The sequence below is a fragment of the Anomaloglossus baeobatrachus genome, chromosome 6 (genome assembly GCF_048569485.1).
Source record: "Anomaloglossus baeobatrachus isolate aAnoBae1 chromosome 6, aAnoBae1.hap1, whole genome shotgun sequence".
Taxonomy (NCBI): domain Eukaryota; kingdom Metazoa; phylum Chordata; class Amphibia; order Anura; family Aromobatidae; genus Anomaloglossus; species Anomaloglossus baeobatrachus.
This window is the reverse complement of record NC_134358.1, coordinates 572,671,239-572,684,551: the sequence shown is the minus strand read 5'-3', so window position 1 is coordinate 572,684,551 and position 13,313 is coordinate 572,671,239. Positions and strand designations below refer to the sequence as shown.

At 51.9% G+C, this 13,313-nt stretch overlaps 2 protein-coding genes across 2 annotated transcripts in view; one reads left to right on the top strand and one right to left on the bottom strand.

The window, feature by feature from the left end:
* Nucleotides 1-2,424, bottom strand: part of LOC142243705 (uncharacterized) — a 38,053-nt gene extending 35,629 nt beyond the window's left edge. Inside the window, exon 1 of the mRNA XM_075315880.1 lies at nucleotides 2,298-2,424. The gene's annotated coding sequence lies outside the window, so the exon portion shown is untranslated. The remainder of the gene's footprint in view (nucleotides 1-2,297) is intronic.
* The window catches only part of LOC142243991 (uncharacterized), a 265,484-nt gene that overhangs the window by 123,843 nt on the left and 128,328 nt on the right, over nucleotides 1-13,313 (top strand). The window contains 1 exon segment of the mRNA XM_075316176.1: nucleotides 2,839-3,003. Within this exon segment, the coding sequence (XP_075172291.1) occupies nucleotides 2,839-3,003 (165 nt within the window).

Sequence of the window (13,313 nt, the reverse complement as noted above, 5' to 3'; positions counted from 1 at the left end):
CGGGCCCACCCACCACACACACACACCCCCCAACACGGCCCTCCCCCACACACACACACACACCCACCCAACACGGCCCCCCCACACACACACACACACCCCCCAACACGGCCCCCCACACACACACACACACACCCCCCCAACCACGGCCCCCACACACACACACACACACACCCCCCAACACGGCCCCCACACACACACACACACACCCCCCAACACGGCCCCCCACACACACACAACACACACCCCCCAACACGGCCCCCACACACACAGCCCACACACACACACCCCCCAACACGGCCCCCACACACACACACACACACCCCCAACACGGCCCCCACACACACACACACACACCCCCAACACGGCCCCCACACACACACACACACACACACCCCCCAACACGGCCCCCACACACACCCCACACACACCCCCCAACACGGCCCCCCCACACACACACACACCCCCAACACGGCCCCCCACACACACACACACCCCCCAACACGGCCCCCACACACACACACACACACCCCCCAACACGGCCCCCACACACACACACACACCCCCCCAACACGGCCCCCACACACACACACACACACACCCCCCAACACGGCCCCCCACACACACACACACACACCCCCCCAACACGGCCCCCACACACACACACACACACACCCCCCAACACGGCCCCCACACACACACACACACACACCCCCCAACACGGCCCCCACACACACACACACACACACCCCCAACACGGCCCCCACACACACACACACACACACCCCCCAACACGGCCCCCACACACACACACACACACACCCCCCAACACGGCCCCCACACACACACACACACACACCCCCCAACACGGCCCCCACACACACACACACACACACCCCCCCAACACGGCCCCCACACACACACACACACACACACCCCCCAACACGGCCCCCACACACACACACACACACACCCCCCAACACGGCCCCCCACACACACACACACACACACCCCCCAACACGGCCCCCACACACACACACACACACACCCCCCAACACGGCCCCCACACACCACACACACACACACCCCCCAACACGGCCCCACACACACACACACACACACACCCCCCAACACGGCCCCCACACACACACACACACACACACCCCCCAACACGGCCCCCCCACACACACACCCCCCAACACGGCCCCCACACACACACACACACACACCCCCCAACACGGCCCCCACACACACACACACCCCAACACGGCCCCCACACACACACCCCAACACGGCCCCACACACACACACACACCCCAACACGGCCCCCCACACACACACACACACCCCAACACGGCCCCCACACACACACACACCCCAACCACGGCCCCCACACACACACACCCCAACACGGCCCCCACACACACCCCAACACGGCCCCCACACACACACACACACACACACACCAACACGGCCCCCACACACACACACCCCAACACGGCCCCCACACACACACACACACACCCACACCCCAGCACTGGCCCCCCCACACACACACCCCCACCCCCCAGCACCGGCCCCCACACACACACACATACACACACCCCCCCAGCACCGGCCCCTGCCCACCCCCCACACACACACACCCAGCACCGGCCCCACACCCAGCACCGGCCCCACACCCAGCACCGGCCCCACACCCAGCACCGGCCCCACACCCAGCACCGGCCCCACACCCAGCACCGGCCCCACACCCAGCACCGGCCCCACACCCAGCACCGGCCCCACACCCAGCACCGGCCCCACACCCAGCGCAGCAGACACCGGGCGGAGGCCGCTCAGCAGCGCATGTGAGGAGAGAAGAGGGAGAATCACTCACCACAGAACTGGAGCCAGAAGACGCGCTCTACAGAGGGGCGGGGCATACACCACGTGACCGCACTGAGGGAACCCACCAATACACGCAGATGGGCGGGGCATCCACCATGTGACCGCACTGAGGGGAAACCACCAATACACGCAGATGGGCGGAGCCTGGACACCAGTCACATGACTCCTCTCAGTGCGCGCTCATTGGGCGCCTGACACCGCAGCGGCCATGTTGGATAAGGGAAACCTGCCAGACCCTGCCCTAGTGCTGCCATAATCTGATCACATAGAGGAGATAATGCCACAAACAAGAGAAGAAGCCAAAGTCACATGACTGTAAGGAAATGACCTCCAGGAGACACAAGAGGGCGGAATTCCCATACAATGTCCCTATGCCAGACATAGGGGAGACCCAGCAGCGGCCAAACCTGCAACATCCGGGCCCCGGGGGAGGAGGAGCCGCAGAGCCTCAGTCTCCCGACCGCAGCCCGCACCAGGCCTCACAGGAGGAGGAGACCCCGTAGTGTGTGACGTCACATCCGGCCGTAGCCCGCACCCGGCCTCACAGGAGGAGGAGACCCCGTAGTGTGTGACGTCACATCCGGCCTCAGAGGAGGAGACCCCGTAGTGTGTGACGTCACATCCGGTCGAAGACCCGCACCAGGCCTCAGAGGAGGAGACCCTGTAGTGTGTGACGTCACATCCGGCCGGAGCGCCGCTGTCCCCTCAGTGCAGCGCACAGCGGAGGCCCCGGAATCCTGCGGCCTCTGAGGAGGAGACCCCGTAGTGTGTGACGTCACATCCGGCCGGAGCGCCGCTGTCCCCTCACTGCAGCGCACAGCGGAGGCCCCGGAATCCTGCGGCCCTCAGAGGAGGAGACCCCGTAGTGTGTGACGTCACATCCGGCCGGAGCGCCGCTGTCCCCTCAGTGCAGCGCACAGCGGAGGCCCCGGAATCCTGCGGCCTCAGAGGAGGAGGACCCCGTAGTGTGTGACGTCACATCCGGCCGGAGCGCCGCTGTCCCCTCAGTGCAGCGCACAGCGGAGGCCCCGGAATTCTGCGGCCTCAGAGGAGGAGGCTCCGTGTTCCCGGGAGGAGCGGCCGGGGCTGTGTCCGGTGTTGGCGGGTCAGACGGTCAGTCCCCGGCGGATACACGGAGCTCCTCCATTCTTCTTGCTGTTCTTCCTCTGCCGCTTCCCTTCCTCTCGGCTCCGCCATTATGCGCCGCCGTCTCTATAGCGAGGAGTCTCCTGCCAGTGAGAAGCCGCCTGTGCAGAATTCCTCCATTCACACTGCTGCGGATTATCTCCTCTTTATTCCTATTTCCCCTTTATCTGCATTCTCCTTTATTTCTCTATTTATCCTGCACTTGTGCTCGGTGTCTGGAAACAGTCAGCAGGACGATCGCAGGGAGGACGGCGCCGACTACGGGGGGACAGCGCGACTATGGAGGGGACCGCAGGGGAGGACGGCGCGACTACGGGAGGACCGCAGGGGAGGACGGCGCGACTACGGGAGGACCGCAGGGGAGGACGGCGCGACTACGGGAGGACTGTAAGGGAGGACTGCGCGACTACGGGAGGACTGTAAGGGAGGATGGCGTGACTACGGGAGGACTGTAAGGGAGGATGGCGTGACTACGGGAGGACTGTAAGGGAGGATGGCGTGACTACGGGAGGACTGTAAGGGAGGATGGCGTGACTACGGGAGGACTGTAAGGGAGGATGGCGTGACTACGGGAGGACTGTAAGGGAGGATGGCGTGACTACGGGAGGACTGTAAGGGAGGATGGCGTGACTACGGGAGGACTGTAAGGGAGGATGGCGCGACTACGGGAGGACTGTAAGGGAGTATGGCGCGACTACGGGAGGACTGTAAGGGAGGATGGCGCGACTACGGGAGGACTGTAAGGGAGGATGGCGCGACTACGGGAGGACTGTAAGGGAGGATGGCGTGACTACGGGAGGACTGTAAGGGAGGATGGCGTGACTACGGGAGTGTCTTGCTAAATTCTACTAAAAAGGGGGCTGAAAGCCCGTACTTACGAAGCGCTCACTGATATCCTAATCAGGCACGAATACTAATATTCTTTATAGCAAGATACTATTTATTTTAATAGCACATGAATATATATAGTCAATGGTACATAGGCATAAGAACTATAGTCATAGAAACTTATACAATAACAGAAATATGCATCAACATTATCGTTATGTTGTAGCAATCCTTTAACATCGGAGGGAACTCGAGTTAATGATAAGGAATCAACATGGCATCTTGGCATGGCATCACAGGAACAGTGCGTACGTACACTTCAATGTCCTGGAAGGTATTTCCCTAACATTAAAGGGAACCTGTCAGCAGAAATTTCCCCTAAAACCTAACAGATTCCCCCTCTGCAGCTCCTGGGCTGCATTCTAGAAAGGTCCCTGTTATGATTGTGCCCACTTTCTGACCGAAAAAAAAAAGTGTTTATAAAGTTGTACCTTTTTGGCTTCTGATTCTGTAAATCCGTCACTGGGGCGGGCAGCCTGATGGCCGTTATTCTGCCCCCTGGTCCTGTATGCCGCCCCCATCGCTGATTTCAATACTTCTGGACGCCGCCCACTGCTCCAGCCATCCCCGCGCATGCCCAGTGCCCATCTCTCGGGGATGAGCACTGTGCCCAGCGTCACCGCTGGTGACGTGCACGCAGGGTTAAGATTATGGGCGGTGCTGTGATGTTTATTCCTAAGCAACCGCCCATAATCGCGGGACCGCGCTTTCCCCCTCGGCCTGCTTCTTTCTGCGCAAGCGCGCTGCTGACCTCACTTCGCCTCCTTCCCATCTTGCCCCGAGGCAGGAAATAGATGGGAAGAGCGCGGAGCAGTGACTACACCGAAAGCGCGGTCCCGCGATTATGGGCGGTTGCTTAGGAATAAACATCACAGCACCGCCCATAATCTTAACCCTGCGTGCACGTGACGCTGGGCACAGTGCTCATCCCCGAGAGATGGGCACTGGGCATGCGCGGGGATGGCTGGAGCAGTGGGCGGCGTCCAGAAGTATTGAAATCAGCGATGGGGGCGGCATACAGGACCAGGGGGCAGAATAACGGCCATCAGGCTGCCCGCCCCCGTGACGGATTTACAGAATCAGAAGCCAAAAAGGTACAACTTTATAAACACTTTTTTTCGGTCAGAAAGTGGGCACAATCATAACAGGGACCTTTCTAGAATGCAGCCCAGGAGCTGCAGAGGGGGAATCTGTTAGGTTTTAGGGGACATTTCTGCTGACAGGTTCCCTTTAAGCGAGTTCGGTGTATTTTTTATAGGAAAACGTAGGTTGGGTTTAAAATGGTCACCAGCATGTGATAGCTGAGTCATGTTCATGTAACTTGACCACAAGCTGCTGTGGGCACCAGTGGCTTCCTGCACATTTCCTGCACATTTAGCCAGTGGTCAACTGGCCGACCACAGTTGACCATTGAGTTAGTGAAATATTGCAATGAGCCGTAAATTTCATATGCAAGCTTCCTTCAACCTGTCTTTACGCTAACCACAAGTTTCCTGTAAGTGGAACTGTAAATGTTACTTCCTTTATCTTCAACTGCTTCAAGACATGTATTCCTTGGTCATCATTTTGGCCCTCCAAAGGACATCTCTTTGATACTGAATTATTGATAGGTCAAATAATATCTGGGATCACTCCTATCTTTTATGATTATGATTCCTATCTAATTACATTCAAACTTCAGTCATATCACATTGGTATCACAGGGAGGACTGCAGGGGAGGACAGCGCGACTACGGGAGGATCGCAGGGGAGGACAGCGCGACTACGGGAGGACCGCAGGGGAGGATGGCGGGAGGACGGCGTGACGCCAGGCCCTAACCATGCCCTGATGACTGGTGCTAGTGAAAGTGTTGTATGTTTGTGTACCTGTGGATGACCTCTTTACTTACCCGGGATGGGATACCACACCTCTGGCTGAGATGCAGTACCTCTGTGGCAACTGAAGCCTCAGGGGGGCCAGAGTAGTTTCCAGTATGGGGTCACTTGTGGGGGTTTCTAGTGTTTTGTCAGGGGATCTTCAATATGACATGTTGTCCGCAGTCTATTCCAGACAAAATAGTGCTGCTTCCCTTCCAAGCCCTGCCGTGCACCCGAACAGTAGTTTTCCACTACATCTGGGGCATTGTGTGTTCAGCAGAAATTGCACAACAAATTGTATTATCCATTTTGTTCTTTCGATAATGAAATTTTGTGGTCAAAGCAATATTTTTGTTGTCAAAAAAAGTAACTGTCTCATTTTCTGTGAAGCACCGCGAGGGTTAATAAACTTCTTGAATGGGGTCTTGAGCACTTTGAGGGGCGCAGTGTATAGACCGGTGTCTGTGGAGGGGAAGTGCTGGTATATACAGTAATTCTATCTGTATCCCTTCCCCCACCACATGGGCTGGAGGAACAGACAGAAGCCATGTGCTGAAAACCAGCTCTTCCACTGCAGCCATCTTCACTGAAAAAAAGAAAGTAGCGCATATGAGGAGTACCCGAGGGTCTAGGATTAAATTTAGAAGAATTTAAATTTGCTCACCTGATGAGGTTGTGCGCCCTCGCACAACCCCGGTGTTGGTTGTATACGTCCTCCGAATGGACGGGGGTTTGGATCCTTAGTATCGATGCTGTTTAGGTCGTAATCTTTAATGGAGATAGCCGGATTCAGGACCGCTGGTTCCTCCTGAGATCCCCGGCACTCTGGGTCTTGGAGTGTTGCAGCGATCCACCGTTCTCCAGCTGAAAGTTTCACTTTGAAGTGGAGGTGCCTGTGTCTTACTGCAGCTCTGACCGATTCCCTCAAAAGGGAGTGAGCATATAGTAAAAAATGGATTATCGGTCTGGCGAGCGCTGACAATGCACAGGTTCCGTTAAAGATTAATTTATTTTATTGTTAAAATATTTTTAGAATGCTCCTGTTAGTTAGATAAATACAACGCGTATACCTGAGGAAAGCATTGATGTATTGCTGAAACGCGTTGTATTTATCTAACTAACAGGAGCATTCTAAAAATATTTTAACAATAAAATAAATTAATCTTTAACGGAACCTGTGCATTGTCAGCGCTCGCCAGACCGATAATCCATTTTTTACTAACTGCAGCCATCTTGGCCTTCTGCTCTCTCCTGGATGGGTGCGGCATTATATGTGTCACTATGTGGCCAGCGCTGTACAGGGATCCGCATTGTCACAGGTGAACGCCGGCGACGGAGGGAATAGGGTCACACACCGGCAGAGGTAGAAGCGAGAAGATTTATTAGGGGGACGTTCTGTATATTTATAGTTATGTCTATGGGAGCAGTAAAGAGATCTACAGGACGGCAGCGTCTGATTGGCACTTATTTCACTATTGATTGGTTTTATTTCAGTCTTCTACATAATTGTATTTTAATTTCAATGTCACGTGTTTATAGGTGACATCTGATGCCTGTGATCAGCATAGTGTGGGCACACTGCCATGGGGGGGTGTACTCTTATCTATGAGACATGGACATTACATTTCTTCTCAGCAGGAAGCTTAGACACTGTCGGCTGGAAGGTCGGGGCAGCTAGAAAATGGATCTACTTTAGGAATTTACACCTAGACCCATTATATGTTTAATAATAAAGGCTGAAGACAAAATGAATGGCAATATTACATATCCAAATGTATACCACCGTTACAGGAGGTGGACTAGTCTGTGTATATACTGTATATGTGGGGAGGAGGACTTGTCTGTGTATATAGTGTATGTGGGGAGGAGGAGGACTTCTGTGTATATATACTATATGTGGGGAGGAGGAGGACTTCTGTGTATATATACTATATGTGGGGAGGAGGAGGACTTGTCTGTGTATATATACTCTATGTGGGGAGGAGGAGGACTTGTCTGTGTATATATACTATATGTGGGGAGGAGGAGGACTTGTCTGTGTATATATACTATATGTGGGGAGGAGGAGGACTTGTCTGTGTATATATACTATATGTGGGGAGGAGGAGGACTTGTCTGTGTATATATACTATATGTGGGGAGGAGGAGGACTTGTCTGTGTATATATACTATATGTGGGGAGGAGGAGGACTTGTCTGTGTATATATACTATATGTGGGGAGGAGGAGGACTTGTCTGTGTATATATACTATATGTGGGGAGGAGGAGGACTTGTCTGTGTATATACTGTATGTGGGGAGAAGGAGGACTTGTCTGTGTATATATACTGTATGTGGGGAGGAGGAGGACTTGTCTGTGTATATATACTGTATGTGGGGAGGAGGAGGAGGACTTCTGTGTATATACTGTGTGTGGGGAGGAGGAGGACTTGTCTGTGTATATATACTGTATGTGGGGAGGAGGAGGACTTGTCTGTGTATATACTGTATGTGGGGAGAAGGAGGACTTGTCTGTGTATATACTGTATGTGGGGAGGAGGAGGACTTGTCTGTGTATATACTGTATGTGGGGAGGAGGAGGACTTGTCTGTGTATATACTGTATGTGGGGAGGAGGAGGACTTGTCTGTGTATATACTGTATGTGGGGAGGAGGAGGAGGACTTGTCTGTGTATATACTGTATGTGGGGAGGAGGAGGACTTGTCTGTGTATATTCTGTATGTGGGGAGGAGGAGGACTTGTCTGTGTATATCCTGTATGTGGGGAGGAGATGGACTTGTCTGTGTATATACTGTATGTGGGGAGGAGGAGGAGGACTTGTCTGTGTATATACTGTATGTGGGGAGGAGGAGGAGGACTTGTCTGTGTATATACTGTATGTGGGGAGGAGGAGGAGGACTTGTCTGTGTATATATACTGTATGTGGGGAGGAGGAGGAGGACTTGTCTGTGTATATACTGTATATGTGGGGAGGAGGAGGAGGACTTGTCTGTGTTTATACTGTGTGTGGGGAGGAGGAGGACTTGTCTGTGTATATACTGTATGTGGGGGAGGAGGAGGACATGTCTGTGTATATACTGTATGTGGGGAGGAGGAGGACTTGTCTGTGTATATACTGTATATGTGAGGAGGAGGACTTGTCTGTGTATATACTGTATGTGGGGAGGAGGAGGACTTGTCTGTGTATATACCGTGTGTGGGGAGGAGGAGGATTTGTCTGTATATATTATACATGATTAGGGGTAACATTTGTCTGTGTATATGTGTGTGTGTGTGTGTGTGTGTATATATATATATATATATATATATATACTTTATGTGAGGAGGACTTGTCTGTGTATGTATATAAATATACACTGTAGTGGTTCTAAGTACTTTGACATGTGAAGTTATGGATCATTCATATAATAGTAAATAAATTCCTTCTTTCTTGGTTTCCAACCATTCGGACCTTCTGCAATGTAATATCTGGATTCTGTAGAAACCCGATTGCAGAGGAGGCTGAGCCTAGAGGAGGGATAAGAGGGGAGGCCGGGCCCGGAGGGGGGCAGCAAGGGCGGAGGCCGGGCCTAGAGGATACATCGGTTTTTACTAACTATTTGCATTCGCCATGATGAGGCCATTTTGGAGGATCTTTCTCTCCTTTCTCTGGATTGTGCTCGTCTTTTCTTTTGCCCATTAGACATTAGGAATATATTATCTCAATTATTTCCATTCTTTCAAAGGGGTGTGTCCCTGTAACACTGACGGCTGATTGGTCAGTGCAGAAACTGACTCCGACCTTGTTACACCTCACAGTAATGATCAGGAGGAAGAACAGAGGAACGGAGCAGCGCAGAGCAACAAGGAAAGAGGCTGCAGAAGGATTATATTATGGGTAATGCAGGGAGTGACTAAAGCCGATGTGTCCGGAGAGCGATGGAGGCTTTCTACTGGTCTCTGATCATCTAGAACATTCCATGTGATGGCTCATTTTTGTCGGTGAATTTTCCATTATTTCTTTCACAGCTCTGAAATCCGGGTAAAGATCTGAGAAATATTAATACTGCAGATATAATGGAGAAAGAAGAAAGTGATGTTGGTGGTGGTGATCGGTGCACAGAGGAGGATCCTGCAGGTAACCGCCCCGGTGAGGAGTCACCACTATATAAAGCAGAGAAGAGTCACGTCCTCCTCGTTCTCTGGACCGGACAGTTCTGGGCCGGAGAGTTCCTTGTTCAGATAAATACAGATGATATCTGGTGATAATGTGATGGCGCTATATGTGATAACACCGCTGTGCTCCTATAATATGGAGGTGAAATAGGATTATATGCCCGGGGCCGAAATCTTCATCATCTACTGTATGCCTAAGTTTTTTTTTTTTTTTTAATACCTAAGTTCCTCCCTGCCATTAGCTCTCTCTAGCCTAAGAGCACAAAGGGAAGTAGCTTACCCAATGTGGCCATCTATTGGTCACACACAGAATATAATGCATAAACGCAGAACATTACACTACACTTTATACATAATGGATTTGCAGCTCTGGGGTGGGCTGAGCCCTGTACCCCTTACACCTGTCAGAAATAGGTAAATACTATCGCGCTGCCTATATAGAGAGTGTATAGTGTATTGTATTGCGTAAAGTGAAGAATCTTTGTAAGTGGACGGTGCACAACAAGAGAAACTGGGGTGGATCTGTGGAGCTCTAGAGGCAGGGCCAGCGTCAGCACCTGGGAAAATGCCGGGGCTCTGGACCGCCAGTAGGGGCTCCACTCAGCAGGGACCAGTGGTGTACCGCCAATGGTGGCAGGCCACGCGACTGATTTGGGGCCCATGAGTCAGCGCTGGCACCGGGTCCCCCACCAGTTGCCGATACAATTGAATACAATGGTGAGAAATGGAGCGCAGCACTCCCTCTCTCATCCTCCCGCTGTGTCATCTCTCTGACGCGTCAGCACAGTGGAGCGCAATTAAATCATTATTGTGTGCTGTGCTGAGATGTACAGAGCGGCACAACAGTGGACACGCTGAGGGGACCAGGGCAGCGGCAGAAGGAAGAGAAGTGAGTATGTATTTAATCACGGTGGCAAGAGGACTATGGGTGCATTATACTATATGGGGGCTGCATAATGCAACATGGGGGCTGATTAATGCTATATGGAAGAATATGAGGCTGCATTATACTATTTGGAGGAATATGGTGACTGCATACTACCATACCCTCCAGACTTGTACGTCCCCCCACCCCAGTGCTTTATACCCACAGAGCTGTATGCCCACCCCCCCTTCCCCTGTAGCTGCAGCCAGCAGGATCTGCTGAAAATTTCATCCACCAGGCTAGGTATGTTTCTATATGAGCTCACATATTAATGATAGAATAATTGTTATTGTAATTTTATTTATTTATTTTTTTGCTCATAACTACTCACTTACCCCCCCCCCCCCCCTTCCCCCAATTAGCTGTTTGATGCCCCTCTAGAGCTCTATTCACAGATCCACCCAGTTTCTTTTTCTGGGCGCCGTCTACTTACTACTTCACCTTAAGGCCCTGTGTGCACGCTGCGTTTTTTGCCTAGTTTTTGCCCGTTTTTTTGGGTGCAGCTTTTCTCCCAAAACTGCATGCATTTCCTTCCACAGCAAAGTCTGAGATTTCAGTTTTTCTGTCCGCACATTGAAGCTTTTTTTTGGCTGCATCTTTGTGATGACCACTGCAGCATGTCAATTCTGTCTGCGTTTTTGAGCCCTTCCATTCAGTAGATTTGACTTAATAAAACGCGGTGGCAAAAATGCAGTAAAAAAAACGCAGTAAAAGGTGGCAAAAAAATGCCTGCCGAGGGACCATTTATTTGGGACCAAAAACGTTCATCTTTGTGGTAACGAGAAAGATGCAGTGTGCGCCCATAGCCTTAAGGTATTTCCCCTCCAAATTCATTCTACACCTACACAATGCACTCTCTATATAGGCAGCGCTGTAGTATTTACCTATTTAGAACAGAAATCCCCCTCAAGTGACCACATTTTGGAATTTACACCCCTCTGGGATTTCATTTATGTAGTTTTTTTGTTTTGACGCTTTTACACCATAAAAAACAATTTTATAGAAAAAATATAATTTTTGCATTGCTGTATTCTGAGAGCTATTGCTTTTATTTATTTATTTATTTTTTTTATTTTTTTTGCTGACGCAGCTCTATGCCGGCTTGTTTTTTTGTAGGACAAGCTGACGTTTTCAGTGGTACCATTTTTTTATAGATCACTTTTTGATAGCATCTTACTTTTTTTTTGTGTCAGCTGTCTGGAGAAAAGATGTACATTTTGCTATGTCTTTCTTTTTTTACCGTGTTCATGGAAGGGGTTAACTAGAGTGACAGTTTTATAGAACAGTGTTACGGACGCAACGGCTTTCAAATGATGTCCCCTGCTGTTTCTTACAGCAGGGGACCTTTGCTTGACCCCAGGGGGTGGCATCGCCACCCCCCATCAACGATCGATGTGATTGGCTGTTCGAATATCAGAGCCGCCAACCACCTCGTTTGCACTGGTTTCGGAAAAAATAATGCCTGAATTAGTGCGATACTGTGAAATCCTGCTATGAGGTGCTGCAGCACATCATAGCTGGACCTCAAACTTGTCGCCCCCAGCCCCTGCAGCACTGATTGGAGCGATCGTGCTATGACGCGCAATCGCTCCAATCAGTGTGCAGTGGGGCGGTCTGCTCTGCAGGTGACCGCCCTCCTCAGGCCTGTGCTGGTCTGGGGAGCCTCCCCCAGCATGTCTGCAGCGTGCACTGGCTGGTACTAGTGGTACCACGCCGCCGCTGCTGATGTCACCGTTCCTGCTCCACGTGAGTATTGCGCTCCCCTTGCAGCCCCTGCGCGCCCCCGCGATGTCCCCTGCGCGCCCCCGCAATGTCCCCTGCGCGTTCCCGCGATGGCCCCTGCCCGTGCCCCCCTGCTATCTGCCCCCCGACATCCCGATCTGCCTCCTCAGTGATCTCTTATCTGCTTCTGCAGCTCCTTCTCCGGTATCTCCCTCCCTCTCTGCTCACCCCGACGTCCTCTTACCTGTCTTCACTGGGTCGTCCGAGGTCTTCACTGGCCCGATCACATCTGCCTCCATGGCTGAGTCCTTCCTGGTTCTTCTGCTGAGCTGTCCAACTTCCTGCCTGCTGCTCCTGTAAAGCTGTCCATCTCGCTTCCTTCTGTTCCTCCTGCAGTTCGTCTGGTCAGTGATCCTCCTGCTAATCCTCTGGGTACTGTGAGTATAACTTTTTTTTTTTTTTTTCTGTATCCCCTGTTTCATTTTTACATCTCATTTGTCCGTGCGTCCCGCCAAGCACTGATCAGGGATGCAGATAACGTATCTGCATCCGTGGTCAGTTTTCGGCAGGACTTTTTTTTTCCCGTATTCCCGACGCTTTTTGTATCGCATCTGTCCGTGCGTCCCGCCGAGCGCTGATCATGGATGCAGATAACGGATCTGCATCCGTGGTCAAGTTTTGGCATGACTTTTTTTTTTTTTTTGGTATCCTCAACGCTTTTTATATCTCAT